At 42.6% G+C, this 27,373-nt stretch overlaps 2 protein-coding genes across 10 annotated transcripts in view; one reads left to right on the plus strand and one right to left on the minus strand.

Moving 5' to 3' along the window:
* DNAJB4 (DnaJ heat shock protein family (Hsp40) member B4) overlaps nucleotides 1-10,241 on the minus strand; it is a 50,969-nt gene extending 40,728 nt beyond the window's left edge. The window contains exon 1 of one of the 2 annotated variants that reach the window (XM_074961480.1): nucleotides 10,161-10,241. The gene's annotated coding sequence lies outside the window, so the exon portion shown is untranslated. Of the gene's footprint in view, nucleotides 1-10,052 lie in introns of both variants that reach the window. The other variant, XM_074961479.1, reaches the window with a different exon arrangement.
* Nucleotides 10,242-10,487: 246 nt separating this feature from the next.
* FUBP1 (far upstream element binding protein 1) overlaps nucleotides 10,488-27,373 on the plus strand; it is a 38,694-nt gene continuing 21,808 nt past the window's right edge. For 2 of the 8 annotated variants that reach the window (XM_074961477.1, XM_074961472.1), the window contains exons 1-14: nucleotides 10,490-10,715; nucleotides 12,084-12,174; nucleotides 13,187-13,249; nucleotides 14,118-14,156; nucleotides 14,540-14,579; nucleotides 15,605-15,654; nucleotides 15,744-15,815; nucleotides 16,089-16,146; nucleotides 23,748-23,910; nucleotides 24,013-24,111; nucleotides 24,202-24,303; nucleotides 24,885-24,987; nucleotides 25,076-25,176; nucleotides 26,412-26,553. In XM_074961477.1, coding sequence (XP_074817578.1) covers nucleotides 10,602-10,715; nucleotides 12,084-12,174; nucleotides 13,187-13,249; nucleotides 14,118-14,156; nucleotides 14,540-14,579; nucleotides 15,605-15,654; nucleotides 15,744-15,815; nucleotides 16,089-16,146; nucleotides 23,748-23,910; nucleotides 24,013-24,111; nucleotides 24,202-24,303; nucleotides 24,885-24,987; nucleotides 25,076-25,176; nucleotides 26,412-26,553 — 1,237 coding nt within the window. In that variant the 5' untranslated portion in view covers nucleotides 10,490-10,601. Of the gene's footprint in view, nucleotides 10,848-12,083; nucleotides 12,175-13,186; nucleotides 13,250-14,117; nucleotides 14,157-14,539; nucleotides 14,580-15,604; nucleotides 15,655-15,743; nucleotides 15,816-16,088; nucleotides 16,147-23,747; nucleotides 23,911-24,012; nucleotides 24,112-24,201; nucleotides 24,304-24,884; nucleotides 24,988-25,075; nucleotides 25,177-26,411; nucleotides 26,554-27,373 lie in introns of all 8 variants that reach the window. The other 6 variants (XM_074961478.1, XM_074961474.1, XM_074961471.1 and 3 more) reach the window with 5 other exon arrangements.

Here is a 27,373-nt window from a genome sequence, read left to right on the forward strand (position 1 = left end):
CACATATAATCCATACGATATTTCAAGTTACCAGTTCGTCTAAACTTGCCATAATCACGTTCTTACAGGCTGGTGACTGAGTTTTGAATCCTTTATTATGAATATTGACTAGCTTCAATGTTTATTTAGGGATTTTTAGAACTCAACTCATATCCTTTCCTTTGTATTGCTCCCTTTCCCACTGCTGCCAAAATTACATACACAATACAGGTTTACCCTTATATACCAGTTTTTAACTGACCTCTGACAAACAGCAAGCAATGGCTGGATAAAAAGAAATTATAGAATATATTTATATATTTTTAATTTATGAGCCCCACCTAAATAGATAATCAGAGGAGAAGGTACAAATCCTTCCATCCCTGGACCAACTGTCCTCAGGATGGGCTGAGCTGGTGCACAGGTAGCCTATAGTCTTTCTTGCCTCTTACTTGTCACATGAAAAAAGGTAACAGTTTGGTCTTAATGAGGTGTGTACGTATGTATGTATCAGGGCATAGGTGCCAACTCCATGGCTGCTCCGGGGCTGGAGCATCCCCAGGGAAAAAATGGGGAGTGCTCAGTCCCCCATCAGCTCCCCCCTCCCAGTGTTTGCCATCTGCCGGTGGGCCCCACTGATCAGTGCCTCCCCATCCCTCCCCTTCCGCCTGCCTGCTGCAAACAGCTGTTTTGTGGTGTATAGGAGGCTTTGGGAAGGATGGAGAGGAGCGAGGATGCGGCGCGCTATGGGGAGGGAAGAAGCAGGGCAGGGGTGGAGCCTTGGAGTAAGGAGTGGAGTGGGAGCAGTGCCTGGGGAAGAGTTGGGGGTTGAGTACCCTCTGTCCCCCCAGCACTGGAAAGTCAGCACCTGTGTATCAGGGAAGGGGATTACCTCAGACCAGGTCTGTATGGTGGTAGTAGGAAAATACATTTGCCTAGTCTCCCTTCCAAGCTAAGAAAAACTGACACACCTAAATCTGTTTGTTTTAAATGAAGGGGCTCAGTATTAAGGCCAATTCAGCAAATCACTCAGCATGCATTTAATGTTCTAAGTCAGGACCATAAAGGACCACGGGTTCCCTCCTCTCTCTCTCATCATGTATAATTTATTTGTCTTCATTTTCAAGGCCTTCACACTCTACCCCCACCCTATCTTCTCTGATTTACTATCAAATTGTCAACCCCTGCCTCCTATCCACCAATACTGCAAGTTCCCCTGGCCCACTTGTAACACTTTAAAGCAACCACTTCCATGCATTTTTGCATGCTACAAACATCCACAAAAAAGCCTAACTAATTACCCTCCTGAGAACTCTTCTCTTCCTTGATGCCTACAAAAAACTTGACAACTGTTAGGCTGTGGGTGTGCTAAGACCACTACTTACCATACTGACCCATATTGTTTCACTGTACTCCTACAGTCCTGTGTGGCTGTATCCATCTACTGTATCATCTCATACTCATATAATAAGCTTTTTGGGGCAGAGATCATCTTTTTGAGTCAGTACAGAGCATAGTACAATAGGGTCTTATCTATGACTAGGGCTGTAACGCACTAGTCTCCATTATTATTATTATTTGTATTACCATAAGGAACAGTGCTTTAGGACATGAGGTATTTGTAAAACTTTTCAAATTTTTTTTTAAAAAGTGGCTAGACAGATATATTTAAGCTTGTCAGAATTATTTTTTATGATTTTGATAGGTGTTTATTTTTAAGGGTTTTTTTATTTAAATTTTCACAGGTGTGGGAAATTACGGGGGGGTCACAATGGGGAGGGCAGACAATTATTTAATAACTGTAGATGGTGAAAGAAAAGGAGTACTTGTGGCACCTTACAGACAAACAAATTTATTTGAGCATAAGCTTTCGTGAGCTACAGCTCACTTCATCGGATGCATTCAGTGGAAAATACAGTGGGGAGATTTATATACATAGAGAACATGAAACAATGGATGTTACCATACACACTATAATAAGAGAGTGATCACTTAAGGTAAGCTATTACCAGCAGAAGAGCTGGGGGGGGAGGAGGGACCTTTTGTAGTGATAATCAAGGTGGGCCATTTCCAGCAGTTGACAAGAACGTCTGAGGAACAGAGGGAGGTGGGGGGGAATAAAAATGTAGATGTTGAGATTCAAAAATTTAAAGGTTTAACCATTAAAATACAAATTGTCCGCATCACATTAAAATATATAAAGTAAATATCCTCAATCGAATTAACAAGTTGTCAAGCAGCATTTTTCTTATTTTGACTGTAAATTTTGATCATTTATGGAAATACTTGTAATTAGTTTGTGTGTTTATGGTAAAACATTTACTGACATTCACTGATAAAAAATCTAAACCTTCCAAGCACAGATATAAAAATTTTACATATATTCAAAAGAAAAGCTGTAAGGATGAAATCCATCCCATATTCCTCAACTGAGCAGTCCCACTGAAGTTTTGTAAACATCTGTAAATTTTGTAGCATTGGACCCAAAAACTTGGACTAACCTTGTATTAAGTCAGTTATGTTTTAGCCCAAAGTCAAATCCTATAGCAGGATAAGGAGTTTGTAAGAGAAATGCTGACAAAACTTTTACTATAACATTGTAAGAGGGATCACTACAATAGAATCCTTTTTGTTCTTCCATTTTTCCCCTCTCTGCTATCTTTATCAAGAATCTTTGAAATCATACACATGAATTTTCCTCTTTCACAAGTGCAGTAAGCAGTTCACAAATGTCTGTGCAGTTCAGAATTAATTATTAAAAACCCTGTACTTCCTGACTTTCTAGGTAAATTGCGCTACTGAAGTAATCACTATAGGTCATTTAAACCTAAAAACCTATTTATGGCAGCAGAAGATGGCATATCTCAACTCCCGCCAAAGCCCTATAAAGCAACTTGAAACTGATTACCCGGCAAAGAATTTAGCATGTTTTAAAAATTACAGGCTGGAAAGGTCTTGAACATTAGCAGCATTTTTTTTAACCCAAAAGTCAACCTTCAAATCGAGCTTGTAATGCCAAAAATTCTCATATCTATCCATCCATCCATCCCACACAAAAATGTTCACTCTCACCATTATATCTTTTTCCTCATCTCTTTACTTGTACATTAAAAATACTGAAGGAATAACTAAGCAAAGGTTTTAAAATGAACAGTATGTATTATCTTCTAACAGTTACCCGTATTCTGCTGGCTGGACTGTAGATGTTCTTTATGACTTCAGGGAACTCAGCTGCCAAAACAAAGCTGGGAATGACTTTTTTTTTAAATATGAGATCTCATCTTGAAAATGAGGCTCTCACTATATGCATGTATTCTGTGAGTGATAGTTAGGCATCACTTCTCTCATGCTCTGAAGTTTCAAGGAAGAAAGACATCTGGAAGCAAGGAAGGTAAATTGCTCAATCCAGAATGCGTTATTCCATATTTCTGAAAACATATTTCCTTCTTTGAACTTATGTACATAGCATACACATTCCAAGAAGTAGGATTACTTTGCTATATAGAATGTGTTCAATATTCATTAATGTCTGCATATTCTCAAGATCTGCATTGTTGAACAGAAAGTTACATAGGGAAGGGGAATTGCTATTATGAGAATTAGAGATTCCCTAACATTTAGAAACAATAGTCTTTCTTCCTTCCCTGCCTGTAGAACATGAATATTTTAATAAGCTGTTTTGGTTTGTTTGCCTGTCGTGCGTGTCATGTATTGAAGGAAAGAAAGCTAAGTAAAAAGGAGGACAATATTACATTTAGGTGATCATCACAGGTCAAAATTGTGCACTGGTAGGTCAAAGAGGGGAAGCGCTTTTTGCCCTGGTCAATGGGTTAGTCACTGAAGGTAATAAACAGACTCTCTTGTACCAAAAGAAAGCATGGTAGAATAACCATGTTTCGATGTGTTTTTCTGTTTCATGTGTTGATAGTAACATGTTTATACTGTATCTATTTCAGAAACATACGCCAGTAGTGACTATTCTTGTATAGCCAAATGCAAGTCAGAGCATCTAGATCAGGGGTGGGCAAACTATGGCCCATGTGCCGGATCTGGCCTGCCAGCTGTTTTAATCCAGCCCTCAAGCTCCCGCTGGGGAGCGGAGTCTGGGGTTTACCCTGCTCTGGCTCTCCAGCTGGGGAGCAGTAATGGGGGCCTCTCCACGTGGATCCTGAAGGCAGCGGCATAGAGCCGCTCCAGCCAGGGAACAGGGTTGAGGGCCACGCCATGCAGCTCCCAGAAACAGCAGCATCACCCCCTCCGGCTCCTACGCATAGGAGCAGCTAGGGGGCTCAGCTCTGCATGTTGCCCCTGCAGCTCCCACTGGCCGGGAACTGCAGCCAATGGGAGTTGCAGGGGCAGTGCCTGCGGACAGGGCAGAGTGCAGAGCCACCTGGCTGTGCCTGGCTCTGGAGAAGGGACATGCCGCTGCTTCCAGGAGCTGCTTAAAGTAAGCACTGTCCAGAGCCCGCACCCTTGAGCCTCTCCCGGTGCCCCAACCCACTGCCCCAGCCCTGATCCCCCTCCCGCCCTCCGAACCCCTCGATCCCAGCCCAGAACACCCCCATGCACCTCCAGCCTGTACCCCCAGCCAACGCCTGCACCCCTTCCCACACCCCAGCCCGATCCCCCTCCCACACCCTAAACTTCTCATCCCCAGCCCCACCCCAGAGCTTGCACCCCCCAGTCAGAGCCCTCACCACCCCCTGCACTCCTCATTTCTGGCCCCACCTCGGAGCCCACACCCCAATTGTAATTTTGTATGGTGGGCCATGAATTATCACAATTTCTATTCCCAGATGTGACCCTCAGACCAAAAAGTTTGCCCACCCTTGATCTAGACACAAGGGAAAAAAACCTTAAATGAATGAGAAAAAGTTTGTTAGAGGAAAACTGCTTCTCTGTCCTAAGCGATTACAGCAACATAAGAACTAGAGTGTCCAACTAGAATGCCAGCAAGAGACTTATAAAATTTTAAAGCAACTTGACACCAGTTGTAAAGGGCCCCATCTGAAGTACATTTACAGTGTAGGCATATATCAAGATAAAAACAGAGTAGGCAGTGGTGACATTTGCTTGAGTGTCTTCTAATAAGAGCTAGGTCTTATATTGCACTTTTCATAAGTAATCTAAAAAGCACTTTACATAGGAAGACAATATCAATATCCCTATTTTACAGATGGAGAAACTGAGGGACAGAGAAGGGGAATGACCTGCCCAAGTTCAATAAGGTCAGGGGGCAGTCAGGAATAGAACCCAAGTCTTCCAGGTCCCAGTACAGCATGCTAATAATTAGGCCATACTAGTCACCCTTCATTGTTTGGTTTACATTCCAATCTGTGCACTGCCAGTAGACTTCCGAGTAAGCTTATGTATTACAAGCAACAGGAAACACAGAGTCGAGGCCTTTAAACAGGCTTTTAACTAACACAAATCAATCTTAAAATGCCCACTTTATATACATAATCTTTTAATTTCAGGGTGATTATAATGGGAAACCAATGGAATAGGCGTACAATCTCCTTTCACCTTCCTGGGATAGAATTAATTAATAGAAGCAGATAGGAAAAGTAATTCTCTTTTTCTTGGAACAACTCCAGTTGTTCCCTCTTTATGTGTATTACCAGTACAAGTCAATAGATCCTACTTAAATTAAAAAGCCAGTCATATTAAAAAAATACTGTTTTCATCTAAACATCTGTTAAATAATAAAAGCACAATGTTGCCAAAGTGACAAATAAAAAAGTACAAAAATAGAATCTACTTAACTCAAACCTAAGTTTAAATTGGAAATATATGATTTTTAACAGAAGAATACACAGCAGTAGGCCATCCCCTGGCAAGACACACCAGGTATAAGCTAGAGTACATTCCCCCCCACAAACACACACACTTAGTGGTCCAATTTAAGTATTGCTAGTACTCTCTTATATTACTAGCTATTAGGGCTAAAAAGTTAGCCACACTCTATGGCCTTCAGCCTCATCTAGAGCTGATTTTTTTGTCATGTTGCAACATGTTAATTGATTGCCAATTGTTTCTGGCCAAAAATGCTTGTTCCTGGCTGTGGTTCAAGAACTTCAAGCAAGGTCTATGTTAAAAATAAATAGGTTTCATTTCTGCCACCTGGTTCCAAATTGACACAAGCTCAAAGAGACTTGTAACCAAGGATATGACAAATCCACTTTTTTTAAAAAGTTATCAGATGCTTCCTATCAACCCTCAGCATTAACTGGATACCAGATACAGACAGGTTTCAGAGTAACAGCGTGTTAGTCTGTATTCGCAAAAAGAAAAGGAGTACTTGTGGCACCTTAGAGACTAACCAATTTATTTGAGCATAAGCTTTCATGAGCTACAGCTCACTTCATCGGATGTATACTGTGGAAAGTACAGAAGATCTTTTTATACACACAAAGCATGAAAAAATGGGTGTTTACCACTACAAAAGGTTCTCTCTCCCCCCACCCCACTCTCCTGCTGGTAATAGCTTATCTAAAGATAAAGACACTGACACTACAGAAGTTAGTAAGCCTGGTCCTTTTGAGCACCGGAAAGTGGGCGGGCGCTAGCTCGCCCACTGCTAAAAGCCCCTCCCCGGCCTAGGGAGAAGCTACTGGACCCAGAATCCAACCAAGTTCAGGGGACGACAAAGGCAATAACGGGAACAGGCGTGGGGGTCAAAGGGCCCAAACTAGGGAAACAGAAGGGGACACCATCAGAGAACCCCAGACAGCATGCATTGCTCCTCAAAGGCATCAAGAGAGCCGGCGGATGCTGCCCAGAGGAACTGGGGCTGCAGTGTGGTGCACTGAAGATACGTATGCACCAGGGTCTCCCTCATGCCACAGAAGGGACAGGCTTCAGGGACAGAGGTGAACCGCGCCAAGTACACGACCGTGCTCACGGCCCCATATAGGAGCCAGCAGCTGATATCCCTGGCAGGTCGCAGGACTAAGATGGACTATAAGCTGGCCCATCGGAGTTCCCCACCCTCCACTGCTGGTAAAAGGTCCCGCCATTTGGTATCTGGGTGGGACACGAGGGTGGGGAAATGAAGCGTGTGCAGCACGAGCGCATATAGATGGTCTCTTGGCACGGTTCAAAAACGGACTGGCTGCAAGACATGCAGCCGGCTCAGGTTATGAGGAGGGGGAGGCCGGGAAGGCTCATGGGGCAGATGGAAAGATCGGGAGGGCCTGGAGTGAGAGGCAGGCAAGGCACACCTTCTTGCAGGACCGGCTCGAGGAAAACCTGAGCTGTGGGGGGCAAGGCTGCCTCCACCTCCTGGAGAACATGCCGGGGGTTTTTAAGGGCGGAGAGCCCCATGAGCCGACCAAGCACCAGGGGATCCACCCAACCCCCCAAGATGTAGTCCAGGAGCTCTTCGATCACGGTGACTCCCGCCAGGACCAACCTCTAGCACACCAAGGGGGACTCCACCACCTGTACACAGAGCTGAAGATTGTGTAGCAGGGGCTCCATAAGAAGATCTACCTCCTTGGTAGCCGCCATGGACCTGGTTGCTGAAACCAGCCTCCAGGTCCAGAGAAAGTCCCGGTAGAAGACCGGCAGCTCAGAGAGGTCTCACAGAAGACCTCTTGGATGGAGAAAAAAGAGCTGCCGGTCATATCAGAGCTCTCACAGGCGGCAGAGGAATGCATGTGCCAATATGCTCCATGCCAAGCCGCTTGCACTATAAAAGGAGTCTCTGCAGAGCCTGGAGGCGGAAGACATGCACCTGTGTGCACATGCACATCAGGCCCTGTCCTCCCTCCTTCAGGGGAGGATAGAGAACCGCTGCAGAGATCCAGTGCAGTCCTGGCCAAAAACCTCCAGACCCAACCTCTGGAGACTGGCCAGGAACCCCAGTGGCGGGCACAGGTTGTTGAGCCGGTGCATGGACAGGACCAATTGGTTAAGCACCAGCATGCTCCCCCGGAGGGAGAGGCACTGGAGCAGTCCTGTTCAGCCCCGCAGCCACCCTGCCCTCTAAACCTTGCCAGTTCTCCTGCGGAGATGGATGTGTGGCAGAAAGGTAAATATCAAGATAGAGCAGCGGACCCATGCTCCACCGGATGACCTGAAGTGTGGGAGGGAGGGAGGGAGCTCACCTGCCACCCGGACAGAGCTCTTGACCCAGCTGACCTGGGCGGAGGAGGCTGCTGAATAAATAGCTTGTCAAGCCTCCACCTGCACCAGGTTGTCCAGGTCCTGGACCATGAGAAGCACGTCATTGGCATACACTGCCAGGACCAGCCTCACCTCCGGCTCATGCAGCACCAACCCCGTCAACTTCGTACGAAGGAGACGGGGGACGGGCTCAGTGGCCAGAGTATACAGCTGACTCCTTGCCCGAAGCTCACAGGTGCCGTCAAGAGCCAGTTGAGTCTGACTAAACACTGTGCAGAAGCGTACAGCACCTGGAGAAAGCCCACAAACCGAGGCCTGAAGCTGAATCCCCACAGAGCGCCCAGGACACACCTGTGGTACATCCAGTCGAACACCTTCTCCTGATCCAACGACAAGAGGGTGAACGACAGACCATCCCTACACCCAAGCTCTAAGAGATCCCGGACCAGGTAAAGATTATCAAAGATGGTACAGCCTGGGACGGTGTAGGTCTGGTCAGGATGGACCAGGTCCGCCAGCACAGACTGCAACCGCAGTGAGATGGCCTTTGTTACGACCTTGTAGTCTGTGCTGAGGAGCAAGACGGGATGCCAGTTCCGGAGATTGCAGAGGTCCCCCTTCTTTGGCAGCAAGGCTAGCACTGCGCACCTGCATGACAGGGGGAGGATCCTGCTCTGCAATCACTTGGCCCAGATGGTGGACAAGGGCATCCCAGAACATGCGGTAGAACTCCACGGTCAGCCTGTCCATGCCCAGAAATTTATTAGTGGGCATGAGATAGAGGGCTTCCAAGAACTTGGCCAGAGTGAGAGGCAGCGCCAGCCGGTCCCAATCGCCCACGCTGACCGTTGGGAGTTTGTCCCAAAGCACTCGGCAAGCATCGGCAGGATCTGAGGAGAAAAGGCCAGCGTAGAAGGCCTGGGCCCTCTCGCACATCTCCACTGGATCCCTGAGAGGGGTACCATCAGCTGCCAAAAGGCAGATGACATGCTTCTTAACCTCCCGTCTTCTACTCCAGGGCATAGAAGAAGCGGGAGCCACGATCCATCTCCTGCAGAAGCTGAAGCCTAGTAGGAAGATGCTAGAATCAACTGAGCACACCATCCTGAAAAAGGAATATCCTAAAAAGAAATCAAAAATAGTACTGACTGAATGAGAGTAGTTAAATGCCAAGGCAAGGGGCACAAAGAATTCAGTGGTGGTACATCTTAAAAAGCCAGGTTGCATTTAGCTGAAAAGAGAAGCCACACTAGAGAAAGAGTCACAAACCCCAGAACAACCATCTAGGCTTTTGTTCCCCTCCACCCCCACCTTGGCTGGTATGCCAAGCAAAGACGTCTGAGATCCTGAGCTGGTCGGAACAGCTCTGCATATCCTGCAGGCTCACCTCCCCAGGCTGCAGCCAACAACCACCACCGCGGCTGCCTCTTGAGGCGCTGCCAGTTTCCTCAGCCCCCGCTACGGCGCGGCCTCCGGCCCCATCCCTCCTCCCGTCGCAATGAAGCGCTAGTTCGAGATAGCCTGAGCGCGTTACGCGGGGGTGATATTTGCTCCGTCACCGCGCTCAACAGCAACGCCAGTTTACAAGCCGCCGCCCCCGCCACAACACCCCCCGCAGCGCTGCAAGCCCCACGCCGAGCGGGCTGACCGGCTTCGCTGCATCCGTTTTCGGCGGCAGTCACCTGGCAAGCGATACTTCTCCTCCCCAGTAGCACCCCCCCAGCATGCCCCGGGGGGCAGCCCCAGAGCCGCGCAAGGAGCTCTGCGCCCCCAGATGTCACCCCACGATGGAACTCGGGGGGGGGACTGTGCCCTGGAGGCAACGAGCTCCCTCAGCATGGGGCAAGTGCCCAAGGGGTGGCGGCGGTCAGACCCCAGCGGCCTGCGAACGGCAGTAACCGCTCAGCCTCGCCCCGCGCGGAGCTTCACCCTCCCCGACTCACTGGAAGCCGCAGAAGTCTCGGTCAGCGTTAGCAGGTCGCGAGCCAACCGAGCTCCCAGCAGCCACCGCGCTCCAGCGGAGGCTGTAGCCCTAAGCGCTGAAAATTAACCTTTAAAGCTCGCGAGATCCACCTGTGTCCTTTCTGCCAAATCCCGAAGCGATAAAAGTCATCGCGTGAAATCCCACCCCCGCCATCGTAACGCAATGGGGCCTCTTAAATCCCGTTCCAGGAAGGAACTATCGCGAGCCTTATATCCCCGCCTCTGAAGATTTCCCCCTCCATGCCCCTGAAGGACATCTCTGGAGGTCTAACTCGACCCCACAGATATACTGTGAGAATGAAGTCTCACGAGATTTCCTCTTCTTCCACATGAGCCTCCACGAAATCCCACCCCTCCCTTCTAGAGGTCTCGCGAGGTTTCCTCTCCTTCCATGCCCCCCCTCCCCCGAGCACGATGCCGCGCAGGAATGTGAAAGGCTCCCGCCCGCCGCCATTTTCTTTCTTTCTTGGCAGGCAGCGAGTAGGGCAGGAAGCGGCGGCGGAGCGGCTATGGCGGATTATTCCACGGTGCCCCCTCCTGCTTCGGGCGCGCCCGGAGGAGGAGGAGGCGGAGGTGGGGGAGTCAACGATGCCTTTAAAGACGCACTGCAGCGGGCTAGGCAGGTGTGTAATGTGGGCACCAGCCCATCGGTAGCTCCGACCCTCAGGCTCGGGGGCCTGGAAGCGGCCCCCGATAGGGCCTCCTCTGATCCTCAGCGTCGGAATCTCCCCTCTACCTATTCTGGGACAAATAGGGTGGGTCCTACGCAAATCCTTTGAAGCGTATCGGGCGGCTTCAGGGGTTTTGTTCTGGGGAGGGGGCTGGCGCACGGCTGGGTCCGCTTCCCTTTCAGGGGCCTCGTTTTCTGCGCACGTTGATGGCGGTGTTATTTGTTTGTTCCCCAGTCCCCGTCCTATGTACGCAGTGAGGAGGGTTTCCTCTGCCTCCCCAGCACACACAGTGGGGAGCTCCCGCAGCGCCCTTGCCCCTTCACCACACAATGGGATGCGTGGGGTCCCCTACACCTGCTCGGTCCCCGATAACCTTCCCCCTGTTCCCGCAAGCTGCGTGAAGGGAGAGGACTTTTCCCGGGCCTTCCTCCTGAGCCGTTTGGGGGGAAGTAAATAGTGAAATCACAGCGAGTTATTGAAAACGCCTTATCCCAGGCAGCCCGCAGCCCTGGGTCACCGCCCTGCGCTGGTTGGGGAGGCGAGGGAGAAGGAGCTGCTCGTCGCTGGTTTTCGGCGAGGATTCCCCCTCGTGTTCTAAAACGCTCAGTTTCAGTTCCATTTATTATGTTGCCTGAGGCGCTCTTGTATCCTGGTAACCTGCGCAAACTAGTTTGGAAGTGTTGGGTTCGTGGGTCGTGAGCTAAAACTACAAGTTTCCGTTGAGTACTCTTACGTCCTTTAGTTTTACTTTTAGCTTGATTTGCACATTTGTCGTTTTTTCAGTTGTTGGCTGCACATAAGACTTCATTTGGTAATAAGCAAGGTGTAACTTTACACAGTATTTATAAAGGGAAAGTCAGATAATGCACTTAATGAGATTTAAGGTGATCTTGCTAGGAGTTGGGTTCTCTGTTTGGCAACTCAACCTGTTTTAATGAGATGTAAAATCTCAAAGACCTTGTGGGAAAATACATGGTGCTGCCATTTCTAAATGCAGCAGTCTTTTCTACTTCCTCCATGGGTGAAACCTCATGAGTACAACAGCTTCCTTTTATTAAAGAGAAATCTGTAACAATGCAAAATGCTCTTTAAATGCCCTTCTTAAAGCAAAATGATCATTTGATCAAGTGTGCTCAAAGATGATATGCAAAGAGAGGGACTTTTTTTTGTCTTTGAGATATATATTGTTTTTAATATATATATATTTTTAAACCTTCACTAGGTCCTCCAGCAAAACTAGGGCAAACCAGGTCTGATGCTTTTTACCTTGTAGATCAAAAACATCTCATGTTTGTTTTCATTATTTTTTCTTTTATCTAGATTGCAGCAAAAATTGGAGGTGATGGAGGGACATCAATGAATTCAAATGATTATGGTTATGGAGGACAAAAAAGACCTCTTGAGGATGGAGGTATGATGTCAGTAAATGTGTATACTACCTTAATTCATTTTTTGCATGGCAGTGGTGTAAAAAACGTCATAAGTTTTCCACAGAAACAATAGTATAGATCCATCTTGTACTGGCATGTGATCTCTTTAAAGAACACCACACGCTTTCCCAATTTGGTTTTAATATGGATTTTTGTTTAGAAATCAGTGGTGCTATTTCGGTCTTAAATCTGAAGTTTGTGTAAATCAATTCTTAGACCATTACATAACCTCTTGTACTGACATGCTGTAAATTTTAAGAGGAGAACCCATGCGTAAGGTAGGTGAAACAGAAATAATTTTGAAGATACCTTTATTCAGCTACATTGCTGAAATCTTTTATTCACTGTTAAGGTTGAAGGTGGTCACCTTTCAAACCTGTGCTGGTTTGACATGTGATTTATTATTGAAGGTACAGCATCTGGTAAACTACTTTTAATGCATTTCATTGTAAAGGCATAGGACTTTAAAAAAAAAAAAAAAAAGACAGGAAAATAAAAATTCTACTTATTAGACTTGGCTAAATCTTTTACTAACTTCAGAATACAGCACGCATGAACCCTGATAAGATCATGCTGTAATATTTCCTCTACTTTTGTTGCGGTTTCCACTTTTTGACTTGCTTTACGTTGCAGAAAAGTTTGCTACTGAATTGTGTTGCGTGTCTTCTGATTTTTACTACACAACTAGTGTGAACTTAACAGGGTTTGATATGTTTAATATACACACCTAATCCTGACTAAATTATGGAGAGAAACTTCTGAACTTGGAGGTGTTGAAAATACTTCGTTAGGTCTATATGAGTTGTGACTTTTTTTTTCCTTTAAGAGGATTGTGACTCAGTTTACAGAATGTAACTAAGGCTTTAGACCAGGAGTTCTTGTGTTCTTTATTAAAGTGTTTTTCTATTAATAGTGAGGTTTTTAATATACAAAAAATGAGCTAATGATGCTTCAGATGATGTATGTAATGTATTCTTTTTATTTTATGTGTAGATGGCTCTTGGACAAGTCCGAGCAGTACAACACACTGGGAGGGAATGCCCTCTCCTTTTAAAGGCAGGAATTTTTATTTATTACCTGTGTTTAGTATGTAAACGTGAAATAAACTAGTGGATCTTTTGAAATGGATGACACAAATATTTCTTGGATTATGTGTCTGACTTTTTGCTACACATAAATTATGATGGTTCATCGCATAACTTTGAATTTGGGGTGGGGAAGGAAACATCTGAAGTAGTCTTTTCAGATATAGGTTGTCTATACCTTTCATTTCGCTTATTTGTACAAAAAGGATTTTGGATGGTAGTGATAGAGTTGCTTTGAATCTTTTTTTTTTTTTTTTTTTTTTTTTTTTTGAAGTTTTATGCTGTGAAATGCTTGATATTTGGATAGGAATTTCATACCACAGTTCAGACTCAGATTGCATTGCAGTGGGATTATTGTTGTTTCTTAAATTTTGATATTCTGTGTAGATTTGTGGTCACTTGTCAGATTTTTTTTAAGCCATTGTTTATTTTCATACTGATTTTGGTGGACTTTTTTCTTCAGTTCTTACTGTAGAAGCATCATTAGCTTGAGAAGCCAGTTATTAGCAGCATAGTTAATGTTGTTGCTTGTCTTAGCAAAGTTTCATTGACTGTTTATGGATATCCAATCTACAATATGTTTCTAAAACTGTGCTTTTCTTAAACCACTGAATAGACAAATGGAAATACCTAACTTCTTTTCAAGTATACTAACCAAGTGCTGAATGCTTATAAGGTTTCTTTTTTATTCAGATCTATTCCCTGAAATTACCAAAACAAAAACAAATTCATTGACTAAAAAATACACTGGAAAAGTTACGATTCACACTATGGGACAGCCACTAGTTTAAAAGATTCTTGTTTCTTGGCAAAAAAATAAAAAAATCTTAATTTTGCAGATCAACCAGATGCTAAGAAAGTTGCTCCTCAGAATGACTGTAAGTAATTTTTATTTCATTGTGAATAAAACCTAAACAAGTGTACATTTTCAGAGCAAGGGTATGATGCAGTATTCTGGTAGGTAATGTTGGACCAGTGAGATCACGCTGACTTGACTTGCATGTCTCAAGTTTCTTTAAGTAAAATGGCTTGTTTTTGAGCAGCTTGATAGTTGTGGAATATTATGTACTAGCAACAGAGCTGAGAATCAGTTTGTTTTTTTCAGCTATACTTTTATGCTTCTTCTTGGCAACTTTTTTTAAAACCCAGTTTTGTCAGAAGTAGCTACAGATAGTTTGTTAGTGGGAAATGTTTGGCGTAATTGTGAGAGAATTTTGCCTTTATTTGTGAATTTAACTTTAAAAATACTTTTTATTTGTAGCTTTTGGAACTCAGCTACCCCCGATGCATCAGCAACAAAGGTAGGAGCCATAATTCACATTTTGTTTACAGTTGCTTTTTAGTATTGATGCATTTCCAGGCAACAACTTCAAAACTTTTCTCCCAAAAAGACAACGTTTGAACATAATAATGAAACACAATTGTTAAGTGATGCTTGTTAGAATTTAGCCACAACAGGCATAAGCTAAATATTTGAAATGTATGTAATAGGATTAGTGTCCTATCCCATATCTAGAACTGTATGGGGATTTGATATGTCATATGTGAGAAGTGTGGTCCATAGGGTCAGGTATCTCGTCTGAAGGAAAAGATTATTTTAAAAGCAAAAGGGAAAGATTTCTTAAGGGGAAAAATACTGGAGTTAACAAAATTTATGTCAAACATATCTGATCAATAACTTATGCTGCATTCTTCTCATCTTGCTTATTCCCTCTGCTGCCTCAAAAAAACCAAAACCACAAAACTAACCAACCTGCCCACATACCCTTTTAATTCTTGATGTACATTTTTCTGTTTTGATCTGGAAATGGCCTATATTTTCGTATATCTGTAATATACTTCAAATGCTACATAAATAGCAATGTTTTAATAATCATGGAATATACTGGTCTTTTTCATGCCAAACAGATTTTTAGCAGAAATAATTGATCTATTATGAAGTACCTAAATCTAGTATCTAAATTTATATTATGTTAGTTAGGAATGTCATTTTTGCTTTCTAATATTACTGTTTGGTATTCTGTGTTTACAGATTGTCATTTTGGCTTTTAATTTCTATTTAACCTGAAGGATTTCAGGTTAAAATGGGCAAAACTTCTGAAGTAAAAATGCATGCTCTTGGCCTCCGTTCAAGTCACTAGATATGGTAGATTAAGTAGATGCACCCAAAGAAAGGCATTTCCCCAAAATGTTACAGTATGTTTCTACTCCTTGGTGTGATGGGGGGGAAGGTAGCCAGTTTTTCTATACAGATGAAAAATATTCTCTAAATTCTAAGCCAGTGTATCAACATATGTTATCTTCTGTTGTATTTTGTCTTTTTTAGGTCTGTAATGACAGAGGAATACAAAGTTCCAGATGGAATGGTTGGATTCAGTAAGTAATATAAATATAATATACAATATAATGGAGGTCTTAACAAATGTTGCTATTGCTAGTAACATCCTTTGTTTTTGTCCCTCAAGTAATTGGCAGAGGAGGAGAACAGATTTCACGCATACAGCAAGAATCTGGATGCAAAATACAGATTGCTCCTGGTAATTATTTCCTTTTGAGGTATATACATTTAGTGGTAACAAGTTTGGAACACTGATCACTGGTTTTTTAACTAAATTTACTCTCACCTTTAACAACTGGGAATAGGTACAAGTCATTAAAGTGCAAAACAGTCCCAAATCTTGAGACCATGATTTTATGGGTTTAGTGAGCTGTTAAAACTTCTCACAGCACACTTTTCTATTTACTTAGCTACTGATTCCTTGCAAGTTAAACAGAATTGTTAAATCTGTTTCATTTTACAAACTTTATAGATAGCGGTGGCCTGCCTGATAGATCTTGCATGTTAACTGGAACACCCGAGTCTGTTCAGTAAGTACATTGTCTAATATTTTTAGATCTAAAAATATTTTGAAATATGTCATATGGCTCCTGTACAGTGAGGTGACAATAACTAGGCTTGGAAGGATTCAGTTTTTATTGGTAAACATTGATTGTACAGCACACAGAAACTGACAGTGTTTCCATTGATGATTAAAATTTACAGATAGGCAAAAAAAGAAAAATGCTTGAGAGAATTTAAGGATATTTCCTTTGCATACTCTGTCATGTGCTATTGACAGTTTGTGTTTTAACAGTTATAAAGCTTTAACTTTTTGAATCTGAGCATTTACTCTCATTAAGTAACTATACTGACCCCCTGTTGTCTTGGGGGGGACGGGATAATTTCCCACAACTCTGAAAATTTAAATAGATCATCTAGAGAAATGCTTAAAAATGAGAATTGAATTCTGCTGAGCCCAAATATAACCATTCAACTGTTAAAATGAAGTAACTCCCTTTTCTTGCAATCAGATCTATACTGGTGGATCAGACCCTAAGGATATTATTAAATCAAGGATGAAACATGTGATCTTTATATTATCAAGATCTGATAGAACAATGCAACTGGCCCAATTTTGGCTAGTAATTATTCTACTATGAAATCATTCTATTATGAAACTGTACATTAGTTTCAGCATGGGTACAAAGTGGGGGGTCAGAGTGGTGGTGTCCATTTCATTTGATTTTATGTTGGTATGTAATGTTCTGGATGAAATTAATATTGAAGTGTGTTTTTGATGATTAATAGGTCTTGGTTGATTAGTAGGATAGTCATAAATTGAGTTCCCTTACTATTTTTCTTACTGCCATAATGTTAACAGTAATTTGAATTTGATCTGTTGCGAAGTAATTTAGTTTACTATATGTTACTAAGCAAAAAGACATTAACATTTATTGAACATACATAAAAAAGGGGGAGCCTAGAACATGCTTTTTTTTTTTTTTTTTTTTAAACCCTGAAAGGGTCTTATGCCTTTCCTCAAATTGGCCTGCTCAGGAATAGTTTTTTAGCGGACCAGCTGATCACAACAAAATGTTACAAGATTAGATTCACTCTGGCTGGATAGAATAAGCACTTATTAGTCAGAAGACAAAATTGATAAGGAACTGGAATCAGGTGCGTGTGGAAATTTCTCCATTGAGGAGTAATAGTAGAAACCCTAAAAAGAAAAGGAGTACTTGTGGCACCTTAGACACTAACAAAATTATTTGAGCATAAGCTTTCGTGATCGACAGCTCACAACCCTAGTTTCTCTTCTTTGAAGTTACTCAAGGCACAGTCATGGGTATGTTGTTGTACAGTCAAAACGTCTAGGATTTTAAAAGAAGGCCCAATGACATGAAGATAAACGTGGTCCTGTTATATAGTAGCAGTGGGAGTAATCATGGTGGTACTTGGTAAATCAAGGCTTTCCAGTACACAAGACGTAAGCTTTTAGCTGAGACAAACGTGTTTAGATGCTGCCTAGTCTGAATCCTTACATGTCTTTATTTAGATCAGTGGTTCTCAACGCCGGTCCACTGCTTGTTCAGGGAAAGCCCCTGGCGGGCCGGACCGGTTTGTTTACCTGCCGCGTCGGCAGGTTCGGCCGATCGCGGCTCCCACTGGCTGCGGTTTGTCACTCCAGGCCAATGGGGGCTGCGGGAAGGATGGCCAGTACGTCCCTTGGCCCACGCTGCTTCCCACAGCCCCCATTGGCCTGGAGCGGTGAACCACAGCCAGTGGGAGCCGCGATCGGCCGAACCTGCCGATGCGGCAGGTAAACAAACCGGTCCGGCCTGCCAGGGGCTTTCCCTGAACAAGCGGCGGACCGGCTTTGAGAACCACTGGTTCAGATGACCCGTACCTATTGATAGAAGACTTGCATCAGCAGAGAGAATTTTCACCATCCTGTGCTGTGGTGGGTTAAGCTGTGAAATTACACTTTGTCTGGCATAGCAGCAGCAGAGTATATTCTAGTTGAATGCTGGAAAGTCTAGTGCAGAGATTCTCGAACCGTGGTCTCCATGCAGGTGGTCCCCGGATAGTTCCCCTCTAAGGTGTGCGCCTGGCTGGCTGCACATGAGAATGAAGGGCCACCCACCTAATTAGTGGAGCTGCACAGGTGTGGTTCCACTAATTAGATGCCTGGACCCTGGAGAAGATGCACATATAAGGTGAGGTGGTGGCCTTTGGAGGAATAGATGGGAGAGGGAAGTGGGGTGAGATGGGGGGGGGGATTTGGGATGTGCAGGACTGCGGCGGCCAGAGAAAGAGACGACTTTCCCTAGCTTCAGGCTGCGGCTGCCGGGGAGAGATCCCCCTCCTTCCCATTCCCAGCTTGGGGGCTGTGGCAGCGGGGGAGAGAGGGCACCTCCATCGCATTGGAAAGGTAAGACTGCTGATACTAAAATATGAGTTGTGTGTTTTTATTTGTAGAAGAAAAAAACACGTTAATTACTGTTAAGGTTTTTTTATATAGCGGTTTTATCCAAAGAGCTTTACAGTAGTTAGCTAATGGTACAAACAACATTTGGAAAGATCATTAAGTGGTTCACCGAGACCCTCAGCAATTTTCAAGTGGTCTGCAGTAAAAAAAGTATGAGAACCACTGGTCTAGCGGATGTGGCCAGCCCTAGCTGTTAGTGTTGAGCGGTTTTCTTTCAACATAATTGAAAAGTCAATGTGTATCCAGGCTTATTTGTCCAGCACTGTAAAGGCAGTGTCAATGTGGGAGACTGTGGCCTCTGAGTCTAATTTACTCTGGTTTTGCTTGAGGAGATGTTAGATGGAATGGATTTTTGTCCCAGTGCCTGTGTGCTAGCCCCCTGTGCTCTTACATTTTTGGTAAGGCCTGCTGGGAGATCTGGGGTCAGTTGATGGCAGTTGGTATTGCTCTTTGGAAACCCACCCATTTTTCAGTAACTGTGGCAGGTTCGCTCTTCAGGAAACAATCTCTTAATGTGACTATTCTTGCCAGTTATCTACTGTGACCGTAATTTGGGGGCAGATGTTTGAGAGAGGTATTGTAGCAATTTCAGTCCTAACTTTATCTTTGATCTGGCCACTATGGTTTAGACTGGGGTTAAAAACAGACTTACTGTTGTCCATCCACCTAAAAAGCATCCATGCTGATCTTCTTGTTAAATGACATCTGCAGCTGTTGTTATCAATATGGGGCAGCAGCTACCTATCCAAATTTAGAATTACAACTGAATTTTTTACAAGCTTTATTTTGGTATTTATGTAAAATTTAACATACAAAGGGAAATACCTTCCTGAAGATTGGCAGTCTGTTTATCTTGGCCACAGTCTATGAAATTTGAAATTAATTGGATAAGAGGTTTGTCAATTATGACATGCGAAGAATTTCACCAGAGTTTAAATGTTTTTTTGATAGTTATAGTATTTAGAGAGAGAGAGAAGTTTTAAATTATGGTTTACTGGATTCATCAAGTTGAGCTATAATGCACAGAACCTAGAACCTAAGATGAGGTGATGGATTTTTAAAAAATAGTCTTGTAAATAGCAGTGTTAGTGACTGGGCTTCGCCATATTCCTCTGTGTAGGAATTGGTGAGCCCTTCAGCTGTCGTACCTGCTAGCATTAAAGTGCCTCATTTTATCTAAGAGTCCTGACTGTGTTTGGCTAATACAGAAGTCCAGGGAAGGCTACCCTCCCAACCCTAGACGGGAGGGAAACTCTTTTTCCCTAACATTAGCATGGGTTGTTGAGAACTGAAGAGCTGATTTTTGGTTCCTGCAGCTTCTGAAAGAGTACAGGGAACCAGAAAGAGCCAGGTTTGGGGACAGGTTTGTTTTCCTCTTTGGGTTTTTTTGCACAGAACGTGGGGAGGAAAGCATATTCCTAAATATCCATTTTCAGATCTTTGGGGGTTTTTTTTGTTTTTTTAAATGTAATTTTGAATCGGAATTACCTGACTCTTTAAATGATGGTTGTTGGTAAACTAAAATATTATAAAAATATTTATTGGACCTGTTGTTGGGTGTATTCATTAGTACTTCCTGCAGCAATAGAGGAACAATTACTTTTTCCTCCCACAGGACTCAGTAGACTTTAGTTAGGCAGAGTTGCCTCTTGTTACACTCAACAGGAGAGTATGCTTAGGCCTGTGGAGAAGAGTTGCAGCCTGCTGTGTAACCATTGTGAAATCTGGGTGTCCTTATCAAACCCAGATAATGCAGTCTGTGCTCTTTTAAAGTCCTTATATTATAAGGACCTTGCTGGGAAAATAATTGATTTAAAAATATTAGAGAGTAGAAGTAATGTTGAAATGTCTGAAGAAGTACCTGGTGTGAAGATGTCAGACATATGGCCCACGAGCTGCAGCTTGGACATTTTTTGAACCCCTTTCCCTTGTTCCACCATCCCCAGCTGCCTGTCTGCTGCTGTTCAGAAGGACTGGGAGGGAAGCATACCCAAGTGGGAGGAGGTGAGGTGGAACCTTATTTCCTGATTGGACACAGACAATGAGACCTTTCCCTCCCTATGTGTGATGGCACAATGCCCCAGAGCTGGGGCTCATAGGAGGCTCTGTTTGAGTCTCCTCCTTCTGGGAAAGGGCCCTTCCCCATCTCATGCCATGGAGCATCTCAACATTGATTGATCGATCTGATTTCTCTCCCCTTGTGTTCAGACCAGTGGGTCTCAAACTTTTTTTTCGTGCTGACCCCTTTGACACAGCAAGCCTCTGAGTGCAACCCCCCCTCCCCAATAAGCTAAACACACTTTTAAATATATTTAACACCATTTTAAATGCTGGAGGCAAGCGGGGTTTGGGGTGGAGGTTGACAGCTCGTGACCCCGTATGTAATAACCTCACAAGCCCCTGAGGGGGTCCCGACCCCCAGTTTGAGAACCCCTGGTTCAGACTATTCCCAACTGCTTCTCTGGATATCTGTTCCTAGATGTCCCAGACTACTTCTTTCTTTAATTGTCAACAGTTACACCATCCTCTCTTTATTTCCATTTCAGCTCCTTCCTCCTCTCCGTAAGCCAGTATTTCTCTCTGCAACATTTCTAAAATCTTCCTACTCCTTACTCTCTCTGCTAATAGTCTCCTTCTGTTTTGTAGTGATCTTAATTTGGATTTTAAGCAGTTTGGGACAGGGAATACATTTTTTTCTATATAATAAAACTGTAGATTTATGGTAAATTTATAGTAAATATTAATCTGTAAATCCCTAAACAGTTTGAAACCAAGATAGCTGAAAGAATGCCCCTCTCCCTACATCCCAGTAATTGAGTTCTTCTAGGACAGTGGTTCTCAACCAGGGGTCCGGGGTCCCCAGGGGCCACGAGTAGGTTTTGGAGGGGTGCCAAGCAGGGTCAGCATTAAGATTCACTGGGGCCCAGGGCAGACAGCCAAAGCTCCACTGCATGGGTCTGAAGCCTGGTTCCTTGAGACCTGCCATTCATGGCTGAAGCTGAAGCCTGAGCAATGTAGCTATGCAGGGGCTCCTGTGGCATGGGGCCCCAGGCAATTGCCCCGCTTACTACCCCCCTAGCTACGGCCCTCACTTTTATATGCAGAAAATCAGTTGTGGTGGTGTAGGTAGGCCATGGAGTTTTTAGAGCTTGTTTGTGGGATTCAGAAAGAAAAAGGTTGAGAATTTCTGTTCTAGGTAACTCTTGGTGTCTGTTATTAAGGTTAAACATCATAAGACTGGCTGTAGGTCACTCTCAGTGGAAGATGCAGGGAACCTGATCTTTTTCAACAGTACAAAAGCCTGAGCTTCAGGTCACAGTGCAGGACCTCTTTGTTTGGTCAGGCCTTTGACTCTTGTCTGTATGTTATCTTAATAAGTAGGAGTTGAGGATTTCAGACTTTTGTTGTGAAATTTAGTTTTAGTGACTGTCTTTGGCGATAGTAAGGTGGTGAGGCAATAATTGTCCTCAGTTTCTAAATAAACTGATTCCCAAATGACTTCTAAAGGGAAAAATAGAAATTTTCAGTTTATTTTTTATGTTCGATTGTTACATTGTCTGTTTCCTGTTTAGCTAGTTCATGGTACACAGTAGAACCTTGGAGTTACGAACACCTCAGAAATGGAGATTGTTTGTAACTTTGAAATGTTTGAAACTCTGAACAAAATGTTATGATGGTTCTTTCAAAAGTTTCCAGCTGAACAATGACTTAATATAGCTTGGAAACTTCACTATGCAGAAGAAAAATGCTGCTTTCCCTTTATTTTTTAGTAGTTTACGTTTAACACAGTAGTGTACTATATTTGCTGCTTTTTTTTTTTTTTTTTTTTTTTTTTTTTTGGCCTCTGCTGTTGCCTGATTGTGTACTTCTGGTTCCAAACGAGATGTGTGGTTGACTGGTCAGTTTGTAGCTGGTGTTCATAACTCTGTGGGTCTACTGTATATATTTAAGGCAGTTTTTTAGTAATGTTTATCTTTGTAATTTGTTGGTATTGTCAGAATGTTTCTTCTTGTACTAGAAAAATGGAAGTGACTATTGATAAACATTGAAAACTTTAAATTGGAAACAAATTTATGGAACAAGGACAGGCAAATGAGAATGTAGGAGGATTTCTCCATATATGACGAATGTGCCAAAAAATTAAGACATTTTGGAAAGCCCTTAGATTTCATAAGGAAGATGATAGGTTGTCCAATAACCCCTGGGTGCTTTTATTAAATTGTTCTTAAAACTCAGCATCTTATAAAAAGCCATAAGGAACTAAAAACTTATCCCCTAGCTGCAACTAGAATTACTGTAGCATGGTGGTGGAAGACCCTACTGTCTGGTATTGAAAAGTGTGCAAAATTCTGGTGCTAGAAAAGGTAAATCAGAGTGCTACAGGGGAGAAGGAAAAAGGGTAACTACCTAGAAGTCTGGTGGAACTTCTTGAAATTTGCTGAAAGAAGGTTATCAGCCACCACCATATCTGATAGTTTGAGAACTTGTTCTAATGCTGAGGAAGGAGGAAACACCTTCAGCAATAGTCCAAATTAAATTAAAAATTGAGATATTAAAGGAAGGAAAAAGGAGAAGCTTAATATCATGTAGAGTTTTGCTAGGACAACTAGTAAACAAGTAAGAAAAACAGGTGGACCTAAATAGAAGATAATGAAAGACTTTTTAACAGACTCTACTGACAGACAGCACAGAAGAGGAAAGTAGAAAAGCATCGGCCACAATATCTGCTCAATACCATAAAGCTGAAGAAAGTGACTGGTAACAGGTCTCATCAGTACAGTTTCAGGGAATTGGATATTTGGGCACAAGTTCACGTTCTTATTTCACATTATATAATTGGGCATCTAAACCAGTACAGTTGTTTACTCTTCTTCTTAGAACTGTTAATAGGATGTGAATCTATCACATTCACATGTTCACACTGAGCTCATCTTCATGGAGTCTCACATAAAGAGGTTAAGAGAAGCTAGACTGGGAAAGCATCCTGTAGCATTTGATAAATACAGCTCTTATGGATATCAACATATATAAATGTCTATTAAAATTTTAATGAAGAAACTTTTTGAAATGGCTGTGTGAAATGATTTTTTCCAACTGGAACAATGCGCAGTTCGTAATACATTTAGCAGTAACTGTGTGTGTGTCCGTCTGTCCTCACAGGTCTGCAAAGAGACTGCTTGACCAGATAGTTGAAAAGGGAAGACCTACACCTGGCTTTCATCATGGTGATGGACCAGGAAATGCTGTCCAAGAAATTATGATTCCAGCTAGTAAGGCAGGATTAGTTATTGGAAAAGGTGGAGAGACCATTAAGCAGCTTCAGGTAAGTTTTAAAAGTGGGTGTGTGTGTGTATGGGTGAAAGAGAGAGAGAGAGGGGTCAGAATTTGGAATTGCATGGAAATTGAATTTTATATTGTCAAATAGGAACGAGCAGGAGTCAAAATGGTCATGATTCAAGATGGGCCACAGAACACTGGTGCAGACAAACCTCTTAGGATTACAGGAGACCCTTACAAAGTTCAAGTAAGGAGTTTGTTTCCAGCTTTATCTTTTCTATGTATACAAAACAGTTTTAAAATTATAGAATCTAAAATACATTTTTTTCTTCTTTAGCAAGCCAAGGAAATGGTGTTGGAGTTGATTCGTGATCAAGGTGGCTTTAGAGAGGCGCGCAATGAATATGGGTCAAGAATAGGAGGAAATGAAGGGATAGATGTACGTATGGTTGAAAATCTGTTGTTCAGTATGTACTTTGAGACTGTTTAATAATGTTAAAAGCTCTTAACTGTATCCCAAAGCGGTTATGGCACATAGGTATCACTTGCTCACCACTGAAATACTACCACCTCTTTGTGGAATGCAGCAGCCATCTTGTGCCAGCAATAAAGTACAGCAGTTTCTGTTGCTTTGGAGGGGTTTTATTGTAAAAGTCATGGCATTGTAAATGACCATGAGTGGTGAGGGTTCCTGTTGGAGATATCATATCATTCAATGACACCAGTATCCTAGGCCCCCTAACACCTTGTTCGGGCACTGACTGGGAGAAAACCACTATCTGCTGAAGTGATGCCTCTGTCACAACCTGTGGTGTCTAGAATTTATTTCCCCCTTTTTTTTTTGGCCATCCTATCCATTTACTAGCTAGGATCATGATTCTGTAGTTGCTTAGATTTGACAAGATTGCAGGCTGAGGTGGTATGGTTGGTGAACAGTTCAGTTTTTCAGTATACCTTTTTATTGTGGCTTTTGGTTGGAATATTTGTTGTTTCAAGATGTTGATGGTGTATTCTCTTAAGGTCCCAATACCACGATTTGCTGTTGGTATTGTAATTGGAAGAAATGGAGAGATGATCAAAAAGATACAGAATGATGCTGGTGTTAGAATCCAGTTTAAGCCAGGTGAGTGGTGTGAGTGTAAATGTTGATCAACTTAGCTTTATTTTTAAGTAAAACATGGCTTGATTTAAATTTTACTTTCTTATTCCAGATGATGGAACAACTCCAGATAGAATAGCCCAAATTACAGGACCTCCGGACAGATGTCAACATGCTGCAGAAATTATTACAGACCTTCTTCGAAGTGTCCAGGTTAGCTAATATTTATATTTTGTGCAAAAAATAAAATTTCAGCTTGAGTTAGGAAAAACGCACATTTTAACCATCTGTCCATTTTAATAACCTTACTTAATGGTAGTATTTGGTTGGGTCTGTGTGGAAAACTGAGCATGGACTATAAAACATACTTGTTCGCAGTTCTTGTTTGCAGTCAATGAGGTGGTTTTTTTTTTTTTTTTTTTTTTTCAGTTCAGTTTAAAGCCCTTAGCAATGTCTTGTCCTGGCTATTCTAGAACTACTTCTATTCAGTTGACAGTTGTCTAGTGCACTACCTGCTTTTAATCAATCATAATCTGGTGGTTACTAACCCTTTATCTAATCATTGGCTAATGGTCCCACCTTTATATCTGAAACAGGCAGGCAATTGTGTGTTGCTGTATTGTGAGGAACTCTCCTTTTCCCTGTGAAATCCCTGTTTTTTGCCCTCCCACGCTATTTTTTTAAAGCTTTAACTTTTTTTTTAAAAAAGTGGGTTGGGACAAAAGGAATGGTTTCAACATTTTTATGTTTTCTGTCTGTGAATACCTCTCTCAGCTGCAGAATTGCAGGGTACTGTATGTGGTTATCGTCTTTTAAAAAATACAGCAGCAATTGTGTGTTTAACTGCATTACCTTCTGCTTAATTCTTCAGGGGGAGCTATGTTTAGTGCATATGCTTCAACTATGTGCTAAATCAGATGCAGGAGCATAAAAGCTTCCTATACAGACTTTTCTGACCAGGGCACTGTAGGCTAACACAGTTACCCACTTCTTTATCTGCATGTGCGCGCACACGAACCTGGAATGTGCTTCTTCCCCTCACCATTCTGAACCCTGTCCCCTTTATCCAGCCACTACTGCCTTCCCTCCCATCTCTTCACTTCCACCTACTGGATGCCAGGTGGTCTTCCTTCCCTCCTCTTGCACCTCAGAGTGATTTTGAGGAAGACCACTGGACTCCTGTGGTATGTCAGTACTTGGGGTAATCTTGAAATTAAGCAGGAACATAAAATGACTGAAAGCACTTTAATGAAAAATCCTTATCAAACTAAATGTTTGTGTGTGTATATACAAATAATAAAGCCTCTAAATGTATTAATCTGACACTTGTTAGTTGGCAGTGGGCTTCGTTCTAGAGTCATCTGTTGTCACTAATGAATTAATTGTGGTAAAGGAGGCAGTAAGTTTTAATAGTGTGTGCTAACTTGTTGTTTTTCCCCCCCCATTAGGCTGGTAATCCTGGTGGTCCAGGACCTGGTGGTCGAGGAAGGGGTAGAGGCCAAGGCAACTGGAACATGGGGCCTCCTGGTGGATTACAGGAATTTAATTTTATTGTACCCACTGGAAAAACTGGATTAATCATTGGAAAAGGCAATATATTTTAAACTAAAATATATTCTAACTAGAAATCATAGTACTTAACACTTTTGTGTAGTTATACCAGAAATCTTGGCAAAAAGTGCATTGATTTTTTTCAGCTTAGTTTAACAGTGTAATCACATTGTATCCATGTTGATCAATGCAGCACTAATTTCCTTTTTCTTTAGGAAAGAATTTTTTTTTCTGGTAGCCATAGTAATGTGCATCTTGCTAAGATTATTTAAATATAACAATAAGTCTGAAGTTTTTAAAACTAAAGGCTGAAATGTTTGTCTCGTACCTTCTTCCAATTGGTGCAAGTGCATGTAGCTGTTCAGTATGATCTTAATTTAGACTTTCCTTATCACACACACTGTAATTATGTCACAAAAGAAATCTCTGCACTTTTCAGCAAAGATCTAATAAAATGAAGTCTCATTACTAAGATTTTTTTACCTTTACAAAATATCACAATTTATAGAAGATGCTAGGCTTTGAAATATTATAATTAAAACTTAAGATGTACTACACTGTCAAATGAGAGATTCTCCTTGATTTGTTATCCTTGTCTTTTTTTTACTCATTTGTAATGAGTCTTTCAGACAATACAAATCATTGCTCTGTTGTAGTTCATCTTTTGACTTGGAATGCTAGTGCATGGTTTAAATGGACACAAGCTTGCATCTCCCATCTGAAAACTGTGTAGCTGTTAGTGTTATAAGTAACATTTGAAATTACTGCAAATAAAGGAGACTAGAGAGGGAAATGTTCTTATCTTTTCAGTTAGTTTACTTGTGCACAGTTGGTAGCACTTGTTCAAAAATTAACTTCA

Source organism: Natator depressus, chromosome 8 (assembly GCF_965152275.1).
Source record: "Natator depressus isolate rNatDep1 chromosome 8, rNatDep2.hap1, whole genome shotgun sequence".
Taxonomy (NCBI): Eukaryota; Metazoa; Chordata; order Testudines; family Cheloniidae; genus Natator; species Natator depressus.